Source organism: Seriola aureovittata, chromosome 17 (genome assembly GCF_021018895.1).
Source record: "Seriola aureovittata isolate HTS-2021-v1 ecotype China chromosome 17, ASM2101889v1, whole genome shotgun sequence".
NCBI classification, from domain to species: Eukaryota; Metazoa; Chordata; class Actinopteri; order Carangiformes; family Carangidae; genus Seriola; species Seriola aureovittata.
In genome coordinates this window covers 21,307,145-21,323,362 of record NC_079380.1, presented here as the reverse complement: position 1 = coordinate 21,323,362, position 16,218 = coordinate 21,307,145, and the positions used below count along the sequence as shown (strand labels likewise).

Sequence of the window (16,218 nt, the reverse complement as noted above, 5' to 3'; positions counted from 1 at the left end):
TTTCCTAATTACTGTGACCTCTAGTACAGCCACTGCCCTCTGCTTCAGGATAGCAAGTCGGGCTCAGCACCTTTAAACGCTTTAGCAGTAAGTGAAGAGAGATGGAGAACATCAGCTGTTTCCTTCTTTATGTATTTACATTCAGAGCTGAGGAAGGAACAGCTGATCCGGTCAACGCCAGATGGCAAACACACACTAAAAAAGTGAACGTAGGCTGTAGGTTGCATATTACAACGTTACACTGCGCAATTACACATTCATTTACAGACTAACTCTGTATATATTTAGATTAATTCACATTACCTCAAAACTGTTGCAGGGAAATGTTAGGAAGAAGTTATCTCTTGTGTCTTATTAGTGTGACACACCGCCGCCTCGTGGTCGAAGCGCCAGATCGACTGTGCGGTGTTGGACTGATCGTGCCTGGCTCGATTCATCCGCCGAGCAATCACAACAACTCTCAGACATGGCAACGCTGTCGTCGCCTTTACGAGTCTGTCGAGGGATATTGAGAGAGCTACGTGCCATCCAGGGACCGAGTTACAAAAAGTCTCTGGCCTACAACTATGTTCTGGACCAGTTTCGTAAAAATAAGGCGAGTTTCTCACCAACTGTGTTTCGGCTAATGTTAGCTAACTCGGCTAGCTGCCATCACAAACTGCACGGCTAACGTTAGCTAATCCGATATCTCTTGAATCATAACGTTGCGCTTTTGCTTGTAATGTGAAAATAATTTTTGCGCTCCAGCCTTTCACAAAACGTAGGATTAGAGCCTGACACTGGAGTCTTGTTTTTGACAACTGTGTAATACTTAAAAGTAAGAGTTCAACGCAAGGTGACTGTTCGGCAGAAGGACACGTTAACATTAGCCAGAAGCTAATGAGCCTCAGCACAGGTCAGTGTTAAGGCGCAGGTGTTCAACTGCCCTCTCAGTCTAATGGTTAATTAACTCTATAGGTGTGCGCCCGAACCGGAGTGTGTTTAAATCATCGTCGATATGCGTTAATATGCAAATTTAATAAATTCACGGCATCATTCACTCTGATCATCTATCCGCAATATGTTTCATCTAACATAAAAAAGTTTAGAAAGTTTCAATGAATGAAACAAGTTATCAAGGAATTCGTATCCATCCGCCGCGGTAAATAGATACTTAAATAGCTAATGGAACAAACTCTAGACATTCATTAGAAGTCCTGCATGATGAGGTTCATCTTCACAACAACAAAAGCACTGCAGAACATTTATTATTATTATTATTATTATTATTATTATTATTTTCAATTAGCTTATCAATTTGACACAGAAATCCTTCAACAGCCCTAAATTCAGCTACATATGTATTATAGCTACATGTTTATAATGAGTATAACTGATAGTCCTTGAAACTTGCACCGTTAATAAGCATCATGGCCACTTAAGTGCTTGTGATTCCTTATGTTTTTCTGTTTACCCAATACACAGCTGCCTGTTGAAATAAAGGGTTGGGGGTTTTAAACATGTAGGCTTAAAGCTTGTATTACTTATGCTTGGGAGAACATGGCGTACCAGGGCGGTTGAATGCATGTGTAGTCAGTGAAGCAAAACAGCTAAGAGGAACTCTTGCTTGTCAGTTGTCAGTGTGTATTTGTCCCAGCTTTGACCCAAAGGCATTATTGAGTATATGTGAAGCTCTGTAGAGACTGGACCAAATGCTTATTGTCCGTGTAGCTTTAACAGTAGATGAAGAGAAAACTATGGCACATCTGTTTATGTTGTTCTCTGTCACTGGAGCTCCATGTTTCCCACCAGCTAGACCTTAAGGATTTTATTTTCTAATGTTCATTTCTTTCATTTTTCTCTGTGGTGACTGATTTAATAAACAAAGCAAGAAAAGAAAGTGACTAATACTGTGTAAACGAACTGACTATTCGGCAGCCAACAGCGGTGTTATAATATTTTCTGTCTTTTCCCCGCTCACAGGTAACAGGAGAAAGGTACTGCCGTGCCCAGCAGGAGGCACACCATGACTCACACACATACCTGTGTTTGTTGGCAGCTACCAGGAACCACCTGGCCCTGCACAACCTTTACCATGGCAAGGGAGAGCGCAGCCCAGAAGAAGTGGCAGGCCTAGTGGGGCTCAGATTGCCCACTCAGCCAGGAGGTAAAGGCTGGGAGAAGTGAGGGACGAGGGAGGGTACAACATCTTGAACCTCTCCAGAAATGACTTTTCTGTGGCTGATTCATCATACAATTCACCTCATGCAAAGAAAACTGCAAAGGGATAAAGATTTGATGGGAGTCTGGCAGACTGGAGCCTGTGCCACCATGGACTGCTTTGAGGGAGCACCTGTTGTGTTGTTCTACACCTGTTCAAGGGGGGAGGGTATGATTATAATCTAATCGGAGTGTATTTGAAGCAACTGTGAAAGTATTATAATTAAAAATCTGTTGTCGAGCTGTAAATGTACTCTACCCTTCAGCTTATCCACACCTGCTCTTATTTCTGTTTCCTAACTGTTGAAGCATCTTTTGAAAACCAAAAGAAATCATTAAAAAAAAAACTGAGTACAATTTTACTTTGGATTCATTTGTCCCTAAAGTATGAATCACTGTTAGTTTGTTTTGTTTTTTTAAGAACTTAAATTCACATATCACATTAAATAAAACATCCTGCTTGTGTATTGATTAAACAGATAATTAAATTAATCTATTACTACATTTACATGCCTTTAAGGGGCCAGGTAAAAGTAAATATGACATCACACCATCCATCAGGGGGATAGAATCACTGAGAATATTTAGTTATTTTTGAATGTGAAATTCAAGTCACAGTTGATTCTTTACAGCTTTTCCTCTTAAACTTGTCGTCCACTGAGGCATTAACTTCTGGCTACAACATGTCATTAAGTTAAATAGCAGTGGCCATTAGGTCATTATTAGCTATTAACAGTGGCTGGTGAAGCGATGTTTCGAGGCAACGTACGGCAGTTTACAGAAGAGACTGTTGTTGCCTTGTGCATCACTGGCAGATGCTGCAACATTATGTAATGGGACAATAGGAGAAGTCTCAAAAAATCCCAATAGAACAGTAGCAAAGAGGAAGAGTGGTAATAAGGAAAGCGTCATCGTGAACACTGCAGAGACTCTCAAACAACAGTACAAGCTGCAGCCTCTAGCTGCAACACACTGACCATGTACAGATGAGCATGTTGCAGTGAGCTCAGATGGATTCCTGTCTCTTCTCTCTCTTCCTCGTTCTCTCCATCCACAGCTCCCTCACACAGTTACCTCAGTTTTTCTGGCCAACTGTTATCATCCCACTTTTTTTCATTAAATCTACCCTTCCCGTTTCCTCTTACTCTCCAGTGGTGACTAACATTGCCTTCAGTGTGAATTTAAATAGACTAACCCTTAAGCAACGCAGCACACAGTGACACGGAGTAATACGTGCACCCATGCACTGCCCCAAACTAACACACACACACACACACACACAGACCTGGAAAGAAAGCCCAATGCATACTGACAAACCAAGGGCTTCGTGTCAAAAATTATACTACGCCAAAAAGCAGGATGTAAATGTGCTTCTCCACACCCCACTGTTCTCTGTGTGCTCACACAGACAGCCATGACAAACACGATGAGAGAGAACCCCTAACAAAAGCTGAGTGTCACTGAAGGTTACTCTTCTTTTCTGCAGGGAGACCTGGAGGAGGTGACGCCCCATAGAGACCCAGACTTAAGTTATGCAAGTAGATGCATTTTTAATGTCAGCGCAACCTGAACGCATCTGGAAAGAGGTGTGTGTGTGTGTGTGTGTGTGTGTGAGTGTGTGTGTGGGTGGGGTGGGTGGGGGGGTAAATAAGTAATAAGCTGTAGAAAAATATGCTGTCATCTTGATGCCCCACTTTTGGTGAACGTAAACGTTTATGAGTGAAAGGTGGTGACATGAGAGCATCAAGCTGGTAAAAGGAAAAACTAAAGAGTGGAGGAGGAGGAGAGGAGGAGGAGGAGGAGGAGGAGGAGGAGGAGGAGGGCGGAGACAATCCAGCCGTCAGAGTGGAGGATGATGTGCTTATTCCTTGGTTCGGCAAAGGGGGTGAGGAGTCAGCATCTGTAACTTCTGTCCCTGAAAAGAGAGAGAGAGAAAGAGAGAGAGAGAAAACGCATCAGTTGCGTTCAAAGCGCGCACTCTTCTCTGGAGGAGAATCTGGATACTGCTGTTGCAAGTTACTTCTGTTGTTTACTAACCAAGCTTTCTCCAAGAGTTGGACAGCCTCATCAGGTAGCGGCTGATCGAGAGAGCAAGTTGACTGCAAAACAAAAAAAAAGCACAAGGACGAAAGGGAGGACAAACAAAAGCAAACCAAAGGAGCGGAGAGAGGAGAGGTGACCTGGCCGAAGCGACATGTTTGGCATGATCAAGAATTCGCTCTTCGGAAACACCGAGGAGACGGAATATAAACTGCTCAGCAGCGAGACGAAGGTAAGCTGTGTGCGCAGACACCTGCCACTCACGACTTGATCACTCTCATATATTTAAAGCTTCTGCAGTTTTTCGTCCTACGCGCCTCTCTCCGTGACTTCTGGCGCGTGTGCATCTGTCATTGCGCACAGTAATCCTGCTGTGCTGTAAAGGTGCCCAGTTTCCCGCCTCTGTTTGCATGAATATTTGATCCAGCACTTAACTCTATGTGGGTTATGTTATGGCAATTCTGTTTAAAATTGCCGTGAACTTTGCGGTGTTTTCCCGCTGCTGTTGTCACAGCCCCTGTAACCTTGACTGACAGCCCGCCAGTTAATTACTTGTGACCTATAAAGATGCCTGCTGAGCCGCAGCCAGAGGTGCTCTGCCAATCAACAAGGCACGAATGAAGAAAGATGGTGATGACTTGTGTGCAACCTTAAAACAATAACACACACACACACACACACACACACACACACTAGGATAAAGTCAGAAAGGGTTTTTTAAGGTTTCATAAATTGTTGCGTGCAAAGTGACCCACTGCTTTTTCCATTATGACATTGTGGATAAGTGTCTGTGCGTGCGTACGTGCGTGCGTGCGTGTGAAACCACAGGGGACAGGCTAAGTGACCCTGCTGCGTGGTTGCGGTTAACCCATGGGCTCAGATATGGACTGGGAGTGTATACTGATACACTGACCATCGCTGATGAGTACAACGATATGGAAAACTGACGTCACAGAGGAGGAAGGGCATGTCCTTCCCATGTCAGCTACCCCTCCCCTCTGTCATGTTCATGTGCATGTTGTGTTTGCTTATGTTTGATGTATGCACATATTGGTAGGATTCCAGTGAGCTCAGTGATGTGTGTCGTGAACTGAAGTAATGCCTGACAGCCATTTCGAGGTTCTTCTCTGGTGCCCTCTTGACCTACAGTACACTACTGTAAATGTGCATCAAGCCATGTAATGTCACGGCCGGCATGCGTGGCTTTGTGTGTTTATGTTTGAACAAGCAACTAACTTTTCACAGGGAGACAAAGGATTTCCAGCCCAACTGACCAGACAGGCAGCGAATCGAATGACCCATACCGACAAACAGCCACAGAAAGGCAGATCTGTTCTGACACTGCACACTAACAACCCCCGTCTGAAATTCAAAAATAGGCCATTGAATCCAACAGTCTGTGTACAAACAACTGATCTGTGATGGTTTTTAGAGATTCATACTCACATTTAAACTGGAGAATAATGCACTTCACTGCAGAGCTGTCTCACAAAACGTTGACTTTTAATTGTCGTTTGCTCCAAATTGGAGGATCGTGATAGATCATTTATAAATACAGCAAGGTTACAAAAGTAGCAAACGCTTTCTCTACGTGTTGATTAACCAGTGTTGAACAGTCAGAGCTGAAGGTTCATCAAATCTCTGGATTTGACTGATGTTTAAACAGCAGGTATGGAAATCAGAGCTCGTCACCTGATCTGTGGAGCACCTGCCTGACTCTGACACCCTACACCCTTAATTAAAACCGACACAGAATACAGAAGAGCTGCCTTTCAGGGCATACACACATCCCTCTGCACGCACACTCACAGCAACACAGGCGAAATCTAGTCAGAAGTTTGCTAATGAATCTAGAAGATTATTATAGCAGAAAATGAAATGACAAGCCACTCTAACAGCCACAGTGTTGATTATACCTTTGTCTTGCTTTGCTCCGGCACAGAGTAATTATCGCTGTATAAGACGACACAAGACAGCAGCTAAACACACGTATGCACACAACCAGCACACACATGGCAGACAAATTAATTGCATTGCTTAACTGAACTTCAGGCACCGCTTTCTTGGCATGTCACCCATACACAATGTTAATGGTGGTCCCACTGACAAGCCGCATGGAGCAAAACCCTGCTAATTACTATGCAGGAGCCCGGGTACCTGTCACAAGTTAGAGCCTTCATGATAACATAGTGTTAGCTTGTACGTGTTGAGGACTGACTTATAGCTGCAGTGTCTGATTACAGGACCACTTCACAGGTCCTGAGGGATGGGGGGTGGGGGGGTGGGGGTTTGGGATAAGATGAGGTGGAGGAAAGGTTGTTAGGAAACACAAATACAGCAGTTGGAAGATATTTAGAAATCCCAGTGACTGGAGAAAAAGACTCATGAGTCACAAATTCATTTACAAGATGAAGACGAAATCATTTGCATGATATTCTTAGATTTGAGTTTTTCCCTCGGGGAAGAGAAAATATACTCAAGAGGCCCATGTGAGAATGAGAATATGCAGTGGAAATTAGTTTGTTTTTTTTAATTATTATTATTTCTTGCTGCCATGTTTAGAAAATGTTTATGTTTGAAAAAAAAAAAATCATCTGCAAAATATCCATCCGTCTGCAAAATAACAAACGGTGGAGCTTATAGATTGATGGTAAACATTATATACAGAGTGAACGACGATGACAGTGTGAAGCGAAATGACAATGCGCAAATCCATCCCATAAACACACACCCGAGAAGAGTACCACACAGTGTAAAACCATGTGAGTGGAATGAGGAGCTGCATTTGAAGCCTGCTGCACAGTCTCCACGGTAACCAGATTCTTTCAAAACCTATTAAAGTTATTGCTCAGCAGCATAGTTGAATGACTGTGCTCCACATTAACCCCACTTAATCATATTTAATGCAAAACTGTTGCATCATATTAACACTGTGTGTCTAGGGGGGTGGGGGGGCGAGTTATGAGTGGCGTGTATGTGCGTGTGTGTGTTTGTGTGTGTTTGCCTGTGCGCTGTTATGTAAGACCATGCATCTCTTGCCTATTATTCTCTGTCAGCTGACTGAACCCTGCAGAGCAGAAGAAGAAATTAAATCAAATCAGTGTGAATATGTTTCATCTGCATCCTATTATTTGGCTGCCCACGTAGGTTGCGCACACACACACACACGCACACACACGGAACCCTCCGAGTGTAAACCCCCGCTAGTTCAGGGCTTTGGTCCTCAGGAGCAGATAGTCAACATCAGTGTGTCAGAGGTGAATCATATGTGATCTGAACCTCTCCCCTGCATCCGTCCCCAGGAACAGAGCCACTGTGTTTCTGCGTGCGGGTGCACGTGTACAAGAGCAGTTTCTGCATTTGTGCATTTCACAAATATGTGTAGCTGAGTTTGGCCTACTGATGCCTGAAAGCCACCCCCGTCCTGATATCCTCATGTCCTCTGTCCCTACAGGATGGAGTGAGCTTTGAGGTGCGGCGATACGACGCAGCCAAATTCGCTGTTGTCTCTTCTGAGGGACGAAGTTTTGACCAAGTGACCGGGGAGCTGGTGAGGAAGCTGCTCATGTACATCGGAGGCAGCAATGAACAAGGTGAAATCATCAGAGAACGAGACGTCCTGGTGGATCGGTGCGCTAAGAAATGCTCATTGACATTATAGGATCTGATGTTGCTCATTAACTGCCTCTGTAATCTGTCCTGTTCCTACGGCGAAGTCGTGCTGCATCATTTTTTCTTTTTTTTTTTTAAATCACACGAATAAGAAAAATATGAAACAAGAGTGTTTTTAAAAAGACATGAAATGGATTATTTATTCAATCTAAGAGACGCACTACATTATTAAAACAAGGTTTTTCACTGATCTTGGCTTCATCTTTTTTTACATAATTAATAACGGCTCTATATCGAGTCAGTGCCTCATCCTGCGGAGGAAAAAAAGATTTTATTAATTTATTTCATCTAACTAATAATTTTCTTTACACTTCTCACGTGTTTTTGTATGAAGCTCTGTGGGTATTTGCTTTTGTATGTAAGCTGGCTGACCTAAAGGGGACTTGGCTTTATTGGAGGATGCATTTGAATAATGCTCAGACACTAATGTCCTCTGAGTTCATGCCCCCCCACCCCCTTCAGGTCAACAGACAAACATAACCTCAGCCGACTACTAAAAGTGCAAACCAGGCCTCAGTGCAGTGCAGAATTATCATTTAATTTGTTTACTATTTATAGATGTGCATTTACATGACCTGTTTTTGCAGGGTGAGAGTAAAAGCTTCAGTATCAGTGTTGACATTTGCGTAATGATATTATGTACTCAACACAGAATCACACAAATCCTGACCTTTAGCTTTTCTTTTTTTTTTCTTTCTTGCTTTCTCATCTTCATTTTCTCAGGTGAGGCCATGGGAACAGCAGCTCCCATCATCATCACAGTGTACCCCCGGAATGACGGTGTTCTGTCTCGCCGGTTGGTGGTCGGCATCCGTGTCCCCTCCATCTACCAGCAAAGCCCCCCGACTCCCACCGACAGTGCCATCAGGGTTGAGGAGCGGCCCGGCATGACTGTCTATGCTCTGTATGTGTCATGGAGAGTGTATCATTTAAAGACAACGTACAACAAGAACAACAGTTTAAAGACATCTCCCTTGCTGCATAAATGCTGACTGTACTTTGAATCCAATTGCAGGTGTATCTTTTTAGGGTCCCTGTTTCTTTCCAGTGAGACAGCGCATCCATTAAAAAAAAGTCCACATAATTCACCCCATTAAACAAACGCACTAATTTATAAACCTAATTTAGATCTTCCCTGTGTCTGCTTTGTGTCCGCAGGCAGTTTGGAGGCTTCGCAGGGGAGAGTGAGTACCGAGCAGAGGCCTTGCGTCTGACGCGCACCCTGGGTGAGACGGCACCCTTCCAGCGCAAGCAGTACTTCTGCTGCAGCTACGACCCACCACTCAAGCCTTACGGACGCCGCAACGAGGTGTGGTTTCTACAGGACGAGCCGTAGGAGTCGCAGGGTCACAGTCAAATCTCATGCTGAAGTCTTTATCCAACCTTAATGACCCTCTCACACCTGACAGTCCTGTAGCTCTCACAGTGTTTGAATGGTAAGAACGATACGGAGACCTGATAGGCCTTTGAGCACAGACAGAGATTACCCATGTTGCCTTTACCCAACTGATCTTCTGCTTGTCACACATAAAGTATAGATGCCACACTGATGTTAAGTGCTCAAGCAACAGGGCGATGTAGAATTCAACATCAGTGCAGTAGCATTCTCTCATTTCACTACTACTTCTTCTGTATTTTTGTTTCTAATTTAAAGTTGTAAACCCTTGTAGCTCAGACGCAGAACGTAGTGTTGTAAGCCAAGGGAACTAGGTCTTAAAGAAAGTACTTGGTTTGCTACTGAGACTGTTGTCCAGGTGTGAAACGGAGAGTAACTCGGTGAATAATCTGTAGTTAAATACAACTGAACAGATTTTTTTTGCATTCCTCTGAGAAATACATGTTTGTCCTTAAGGGTACATAAGGTCCCTGTAGAGCTCCCATCTCCCTGACGAACGCACAGTAGGGCTTTGCACATCTTTAATCTAGTTTACAATATAGTGATGGCTACAGAGATATGTATAGAATTTAACATTAGAAATATGGTAGTAAAAAGCACACGTCCTTTTCCTGAGTCAGGAACTGGAGAGCAACAGGAGTTGAGCCATAAAGTAGAACTAGTCTTTAAGAGTTAACGGGTGGACAGCCGTGAGTGGAAAACTAGCTAGCTATTGGTGTTGTTGTAAACTTTGTGATTATATGTTGATCCATGAAGCGTTTGTGTGTAGTGAATATTTTTGTGTTTTAGTGCATGACAATGCCGTCTTTATTTATTCAGACTCTGGAAACGGTGTTACGCGATACATCTGTACAGTGTGATTTTCTGTGATAAGAGTGACTATAATGTTCAGGTTCGATAGTGTTTCATAACATAATAAACATGTTTAGTTTGAGTGGATAATTCCATGTGTCTTATTTCTTTATTTTATCAGGGAAGGTTTGTCACAAAACGATGTCACAGTGAAGTTGACCTTTGACATCTGTGTTAAATTGTGTCATAATTCGCACATGAATTCGTGAGTTATGGCCAAAAACGTGTTTTGTGAGGTCACAGTGGCCTTGACCTTTGTCTAATCAAATTTGAACACGTTCCCTTTTTCTCGTTCATGAGAATGGATGGACGGACAGACGAACCGAAAAACCTTATATCTCTATTAATCAATTTGATTCTTTTACTTGTGGTGATTGCCAATAAACTTGATACTTAATTTGAGTAACTGAGTAATAAATAGTAATAAATGATAAATTTAACATTTAACAAATTTAATAGTTTAAAACTTCTGAAGGTCCGATAAATGCCAAAAAAAATCAAAATGTGAAATTTCATAAATGACACATTTATTAGATTTTAATTGACAGACAAAATTCAGCAAAAAGGAATAAGAACTGCAAAAGAGATATTAATATACAGACATTTGATCAACTCAAGCAAACTAAAACCAAAACCCAAGAAAATGCTCTCCACGACTACTGTGTGCGAATAGTCCTTCAAACGGGTGTTAACTGATGCACATTGATGGGGATGCAATTACATGGCCTGTTGGTGCCTCGACCTAGTTTAATTAGGAATAAATGGTTTGCATTAAGAAGTTTCAACAGCAGGCCAAACACTGATAGGCCCCTAATATATCAGCGTGGCCCCGTAACCCCACACTCGTGTAATTACTCAAACAGGAGAGTTCTGGTTTCAGTCCGGCTTTGCATACATGAATACAATAGAAGCCAAGAGTAGAGCTAAGGGTCAGTCAGGTAACCCCAGCTTGTCGTGTATAACCTTATTATGTGAGGTTAAAATATTGCACATACATAGACTTGTAATGTAAGAAATCTATCTGATCCCCCTTCTCAAACATTACGCTGCAACTTTTGATATTCAAAACCTCTGTTATATATTAAGCTATTAAGGGGAGTGTGAGATATTGGTCATATAATAATAACTGGAATTACTGACTGTAATTTAACTTATGTAGTGCAGGATCACATTGGTCACATATGAAGGAAGCTTTAACAAAGAGAATCAGTCAGATATTAAACTACTCAACACTTCAGCCCAGTTGTGGTTTTGTATATGAACAAATACTCAATGCAAAACTGTTTAGGAAACACACATGGTACTTGCAATGATATTGCAAAAATACTTTACTGCTTAAAGTAGGAGCTGCTATTGTTAATAACTACAGGAACTGCAATCAAGAAATTGCTACAAAATAGTTTGGTAATAAATCTGTCTTAAAAAATACATTCCCCATACTGCCTCCTTCTCTCAGCTCTGTATAAGGACAGTTTAAGTGCCCTCGCCCTCGCCCACTACTAGACAGAAATAAAATGAATCCCATCGCTGAAATTGTTAATAATGATGAAGCTCTGAAAAGCCAGAGTAACAAGTTGTCAATCATTTTACATGAACTTAACTATAAAGGAATAAACAGTATTTAAAAGATGTAATTGCTTTGTAAGCTATTCCAGTATCCAAAATATCATTAGTTCCTTGGTGAATTATCACTGACATCTTTGAGCCCTCTATTACTTGCATTTTCTTTTCTTAATTCTACGATCGAGTGGGTATCCATCAACATTACTCCTTACTTTAGAATATATGTAAGATACAGAGGGAGGGAGAGGAGTGTCATTGAACTGATGAAGCCTGAGCCTCAGTTGGTTTTCTTGTTAGGAGAGTCTGGATAAGGTGCATATGGTGGAGGCCGCTCCTGTGTGGGAATAAAGGAAAAAAAAATATCGTATAAGTGCCATCACAGGAGCTCTCTTGTCACTGCCACACAACTGTAACTGAGGGAGAAGACGAGCAAAGCAGCTTACCATGGGCATGTAGACATTGTGTGGATTGCTGGGATTGTAATATGCGCTGCCTGCTGCTTCAGCCGCCTTGGAGTTACCTGTGCATAAAATGTGATGTGACAAAGACAGGGAGATAGAGACAGACAGTGATGACTGCTGAGCATATTTAGGCACAGACGCCACAGCTCCTGACACTGGAAGGAGAACTGATGCGAGGAGCACAGTATTAATCATGTGAAGCACAACAACTGACAGCGCCAGAAAATCCACGAGACAAAATGTAGTGGCACACCCTGAGGATGCACGCAGGCAAACGTCCTACTCAAGCTCTTCCTTAAAATAGAGATATACCAAACTGACATTTCAGCAGTGTACCAAGCTCACCCCATGTTCAGAGTGAGACCGTTTTCACTGAAATCCACAAGGTGCCAGAAAAGAGTACAGGGAGGGAGAGGAAGGGGGGAGATTGTTTATCCTTTGTAATTTTGATGTGTAGCAAATGAGACATCAGCACCCCTTTTTCGGTGTTGTGCTTTGAAGTGATTCACTTTGAGTCAGACAGATCAGATCTGACGGGTGCAGTGACACAGACATACAGAGTGGAAAAATAGAGAGAGAGAGAGAGAGGGAAAGAAACAGACCTGGAGGTGGTGGTGGTCCTGTCCAGTTCTGGGGGGGTGCAGTCCAATTTTGGGGTGGCCCAGGGTAAGGGGGAGGTGGGGCCATGTAGTCAAAACCAGATGGGTACATTCCTGGAACACAGAAGACAGGCAGAGTTTACAGGTCAATGGAGGTTACAGTCTGTCGGCACTTAGTTACACAGCAAAGACCAAAAAATAAATAAAATAAACACATACAAGATAAAAACAACTAAATGATGACAGGAAGAGGGAGAACCTGGAGCATTCTTTGTGCCTCAAGCATTTTTACTTATATGCAATGAGGATATTTGGCATAACTGCATATACAAAAGCAAATATGACCCGCTGCACACACATACACATACATAACTTAAAGGCTAAAAATTATGAAAGCCTGGACACATCTTAGAGTTTATATTTTCTGCATTTTTATTGATAGCATGAAAGTGAAAGTAATTTACAGATAAAGCCAGTAAGTCGAACTTGAATTAAGATTATTTTAGCAAACTGTATTTAATAACCTAAAAGCACTATGCTTCAAATGTCATGGGTCCCTTCAAACTGGTATACAAATGTAATTTCACAAACTAGTGAATTGTGTACCTGCAGCAGCTGTTGGATAGTTGTAGCCCATGTTGCCAGCAGCAGGGGGTTGCCCCTGGTAGAATCCATTCTGCTGGGGAGGAGGTGGGTAGGGATAGCCATGAGCAGCAGGTGGAGCGGGGCCGTAGCCATTCATCATTCCAGGTGAGGGATAGCCGTAAGAGGCAGCACCATTCTGGGCAGGAGCAGCACGGGAAGCTGGAACACAGCAGTACAAAATTATCTCAAATAAACTGAACTTTCCAAAGATTATGGGTGTGTTCATCCACTCAAGAGCCTTCTGTAGATTCTGTAGCATTGTCACTTCAGTGAAGGATTGAAATACTTTTCCACCCTCCAATAAAGGAGCATTCAATTCAGTATCTAGCATTGTGAAATGTTGGATGCAGTGATTAAATAAACAAGCATTCAAACCATTTGTGGCCAGTTTGAAGAGATGCTGTCCCACATCTATGGCCCCTCCACTGGGGAATGACATCTTGAAATGGGCCTGGCCCTCCCAGCCACCTGATGAGAGAGTCGACTACATTTAAAACAAATACAGGAAGCTACACGTGTTTTTACAGAAGCAACAATGGAAATGTAGTCCTTTTATTTCTAATAAGCTAATGCACCTAATTTCATTGTATTTTACAATATGATGATGAGTATCATTAGCTATAGACACAAAATCTAATAAATCAAATCATTACTTACTGATTAAGAGAAAAAGAGAAAAGACCACCTACCACCAGGCTCAGCTGAAACTGTCCCTTTGATGTAGTTTGCTGCAAAGACAGGCTGCTCAATGCTGCAGCCCTTCATCAGATAATAGGGGAACATGGCTGAACCCAGGCAATCCTTCGTATTACTGGATACAAACAGCAACTAAGCCGGTGAATGAGGGAAGAGACAAGAATGTGTGGGGAGAGATACAAGAGGATCTATGAGAATATAAACTCTCATGTTTCCAAACCAGACGACATCAGCAGTAATAATGTGTAAAGAATGTTATGAAATTTTGAGTGTACCCTGTACGGTGTGAGGTAAACCGTGCCCTTCTTGGTCCCCCTCAGCAGGTCTGTCTTGCAGGTGGCATCGCTGAATGACAGCTCCACGTTCTTACATTCCCTTAAAATACTGGGTAAAGGAGCAGGTGAAAATAAAGTAATCTGCTAAAGCTAATATATAGATTCACGTACACAATTGTGGGAACATTATAGAATATTATGTTTGCAACTACAGCTATTGCATTTCACACACTATAGCTAACCCGGATTGCATAACGTTACATGTGATTACATTTTTGTTTTAACAAGATGTCAACATCCTAAAGAAAACTACCGCTACTTCCTGTTTTGGTATTCGGCTAACGTTAGCCATCTTGCGTAAAACAAATTTCAAGATATGAGGAGGGTCTTAAGTCGGTCATTGACAAAATTATACAACACCAGTGTTTAAAACAGTAAACGACATTTCAAATGGCTCTAAATTACGTTCAAAGCTAACGCAAATTTTAACAGTAGAACAGATGGGTTCGCTATGCTAATGTTAACCAGGCCAGCTAGCGAGAAGCTAGCGGTTGGATAGCAATTGTGTTGACTACGCACTGGAAAGTAGAAGGTAAACAAGCCAAAAAGAGAGGCGACAGACGGCTAGTTAATAAAATGAAACACAGAGACGAAACATAAAACACATACCTTTCTCCATTGTTGATCAAAACGCCGCCGTTCTGCGAATGATTCCGATTCAAAGCCATGTTTGGATGCCGTATCCTGCTTCTCCTGCTGTCTGCGCTACAAACTGACCGTCAGCCCTAAGGGGGTGCCCCAGAAACGTCACAGGCTTTACGTCACGACCGCGTCTGACAACTCGTGATTTACCGTGGGACAGTCAACATCATTAACATACAGAGCGCAGTGTCCTGCTGAATCCTGCACATTTAGGTCATTGTTTGACATCGGATAGGGTGTAAATAGTCAACAGGTTTAGTCCAAATAAAAGTTCTGACCTCAGCATATGAGTCCAATCTTTTCTTTTATGACTTAAATTTTATGACTTTGCCTCATTACAAAAACACAACAGTCTCTAACCAGCATTAAACAGAGGAGAAAAGAAAGAAAATCAACTAATGTATCAACTACACACAAACAGACAAAAAAAGAAGGAAAAATAAAATAATGGTAACTAGAAAATCCCTTTCCTCTTTCAAAAAAAATTTTGAAAGAGAGAGAGAGAGAGAGAGGTTTCCAATGTTAATGTTAATATTTGTGTGTGAATTTAGTACACACACAGCAGTGGTGTGAAAGCAGATGTAAGTACATAAACTCTGCCTGAATTACACCACATCCTGGAGAAACTCCCTGGTGGGAAGCACCTGTTAGGAGAGAATACTAGAGATGGCTGTTGGACAGATCAATCAGTTAGACACACAGTGCATTTAGAAAGTTCTCACTTTTTTTCACATTGTATAATCGTTTCTATCTTTATAAAGGACGTTAGTTTCAGTTTCAATCATGTCGTAGAGACTCATCCTGACAATGACCTCAGTCACTGCAGGTGTCCCTCAAAAAGCCTTTTGAAGCTGTCACGACTGGCCACAATAACCTCACACTGATGGTTTCAAACACAAATTTGTCTCCATAACCACAGCAAGACATGTATACACACATGTACATGTACTTACAGAAGTTGATCGGCAATAAAACTATACCACTATATCCCCATATAGACGATAGCTGAGTCATTCATTATGAAACAGGTGCCATTTGAAAGACAAAGGCCTAGAGAGTGAGCGTCAGAAATGGAGACGGGATGTAGAGCAAGGGAAAAAGAAGAAGATTAGTGATTT

The 16,218-nt window shown here is 42.2% G+C and overlaps 3 protein-coding genes across 3 annotated transcripts; 2 read left to right on the top strand and 1 right to left on the bottom strand.

Annotated features, from left to right (window-relative positions):
- The first annotated feature begins 419 nt into the window (after window positions 1-419).
- fmc1 (formation of mitochondrial complex V assembly factor 1 homolog) lies at window positions 420-2,556 on the top strand. The gene is made up of 2 exons (XM_056400960.1): window positions 420-595; window positions 1,963-2,556. Exons 1-2 carry the CDS (start codon window positions 467-469, stop codon window positions 2,164-2,166), a joined length of 333 nt encoding a protein of 110 aa, XP_056256935.1. The 5' UTR covers window positions 420-466; the 3' UTR covers window positions 2,167-2,556.
- A 1,476-nt stretch (window positions 2,557-4,032) lies between these two features.
- Window positions 4,033-10,241, top strand: LOC130184869 (heme-binding protein 1-like). Its single transcript, XM_056400958.1, has 4 exons — window positions 4,033-4,471; window positions 7,694-7,832; window positions 8,635-8,815; window positions 9,070-10,241. The coding sequence occupies exons 1-4, from the start codon at window positions 4,394-4,396 to the stop codon at window positions 9,245-9,247; spliced, it is 576 nt and encodes a 191-aa protein (XP_056256933.1). The 5' UTR covers window positions 4,033-4,393; the 3' UTR covers window positions 9,248-10,241.
- Window positions 10,242-10,664: 423 nt separating this feature from the next.
- wbp2nl (WBP2 N-terminal like) lies at window positions 10,665-15,224 on the bottom strand. The gene is made up of 8 exons (XM_056400955.1): window positions 15,068-15,224; window positions 14,399-14,507; window positions 14,117-14,255; window positions 13,803-13,895; window positions 13,389-13,586; window positions 12,786-12,896; window positions 12,166-12,242; window positions 10,665-12,056 (listed from the first exon to the last, which is right to left on the bottom strand). Exons 1-8 carry the CDS (start codon window positions 15,124-15,126, stop codon window positions 12,000-12,002), a joined length of 843 nt encoding a protein of 280 aa, XP_056256930.1. The 5' UTR covers window positions 15,127-15,224; the 3' UTR covers window positions 10,665-11,999.
- Between the last annotated feature and the right edge of the window lie 994 nt (window positions 15,225-16,218).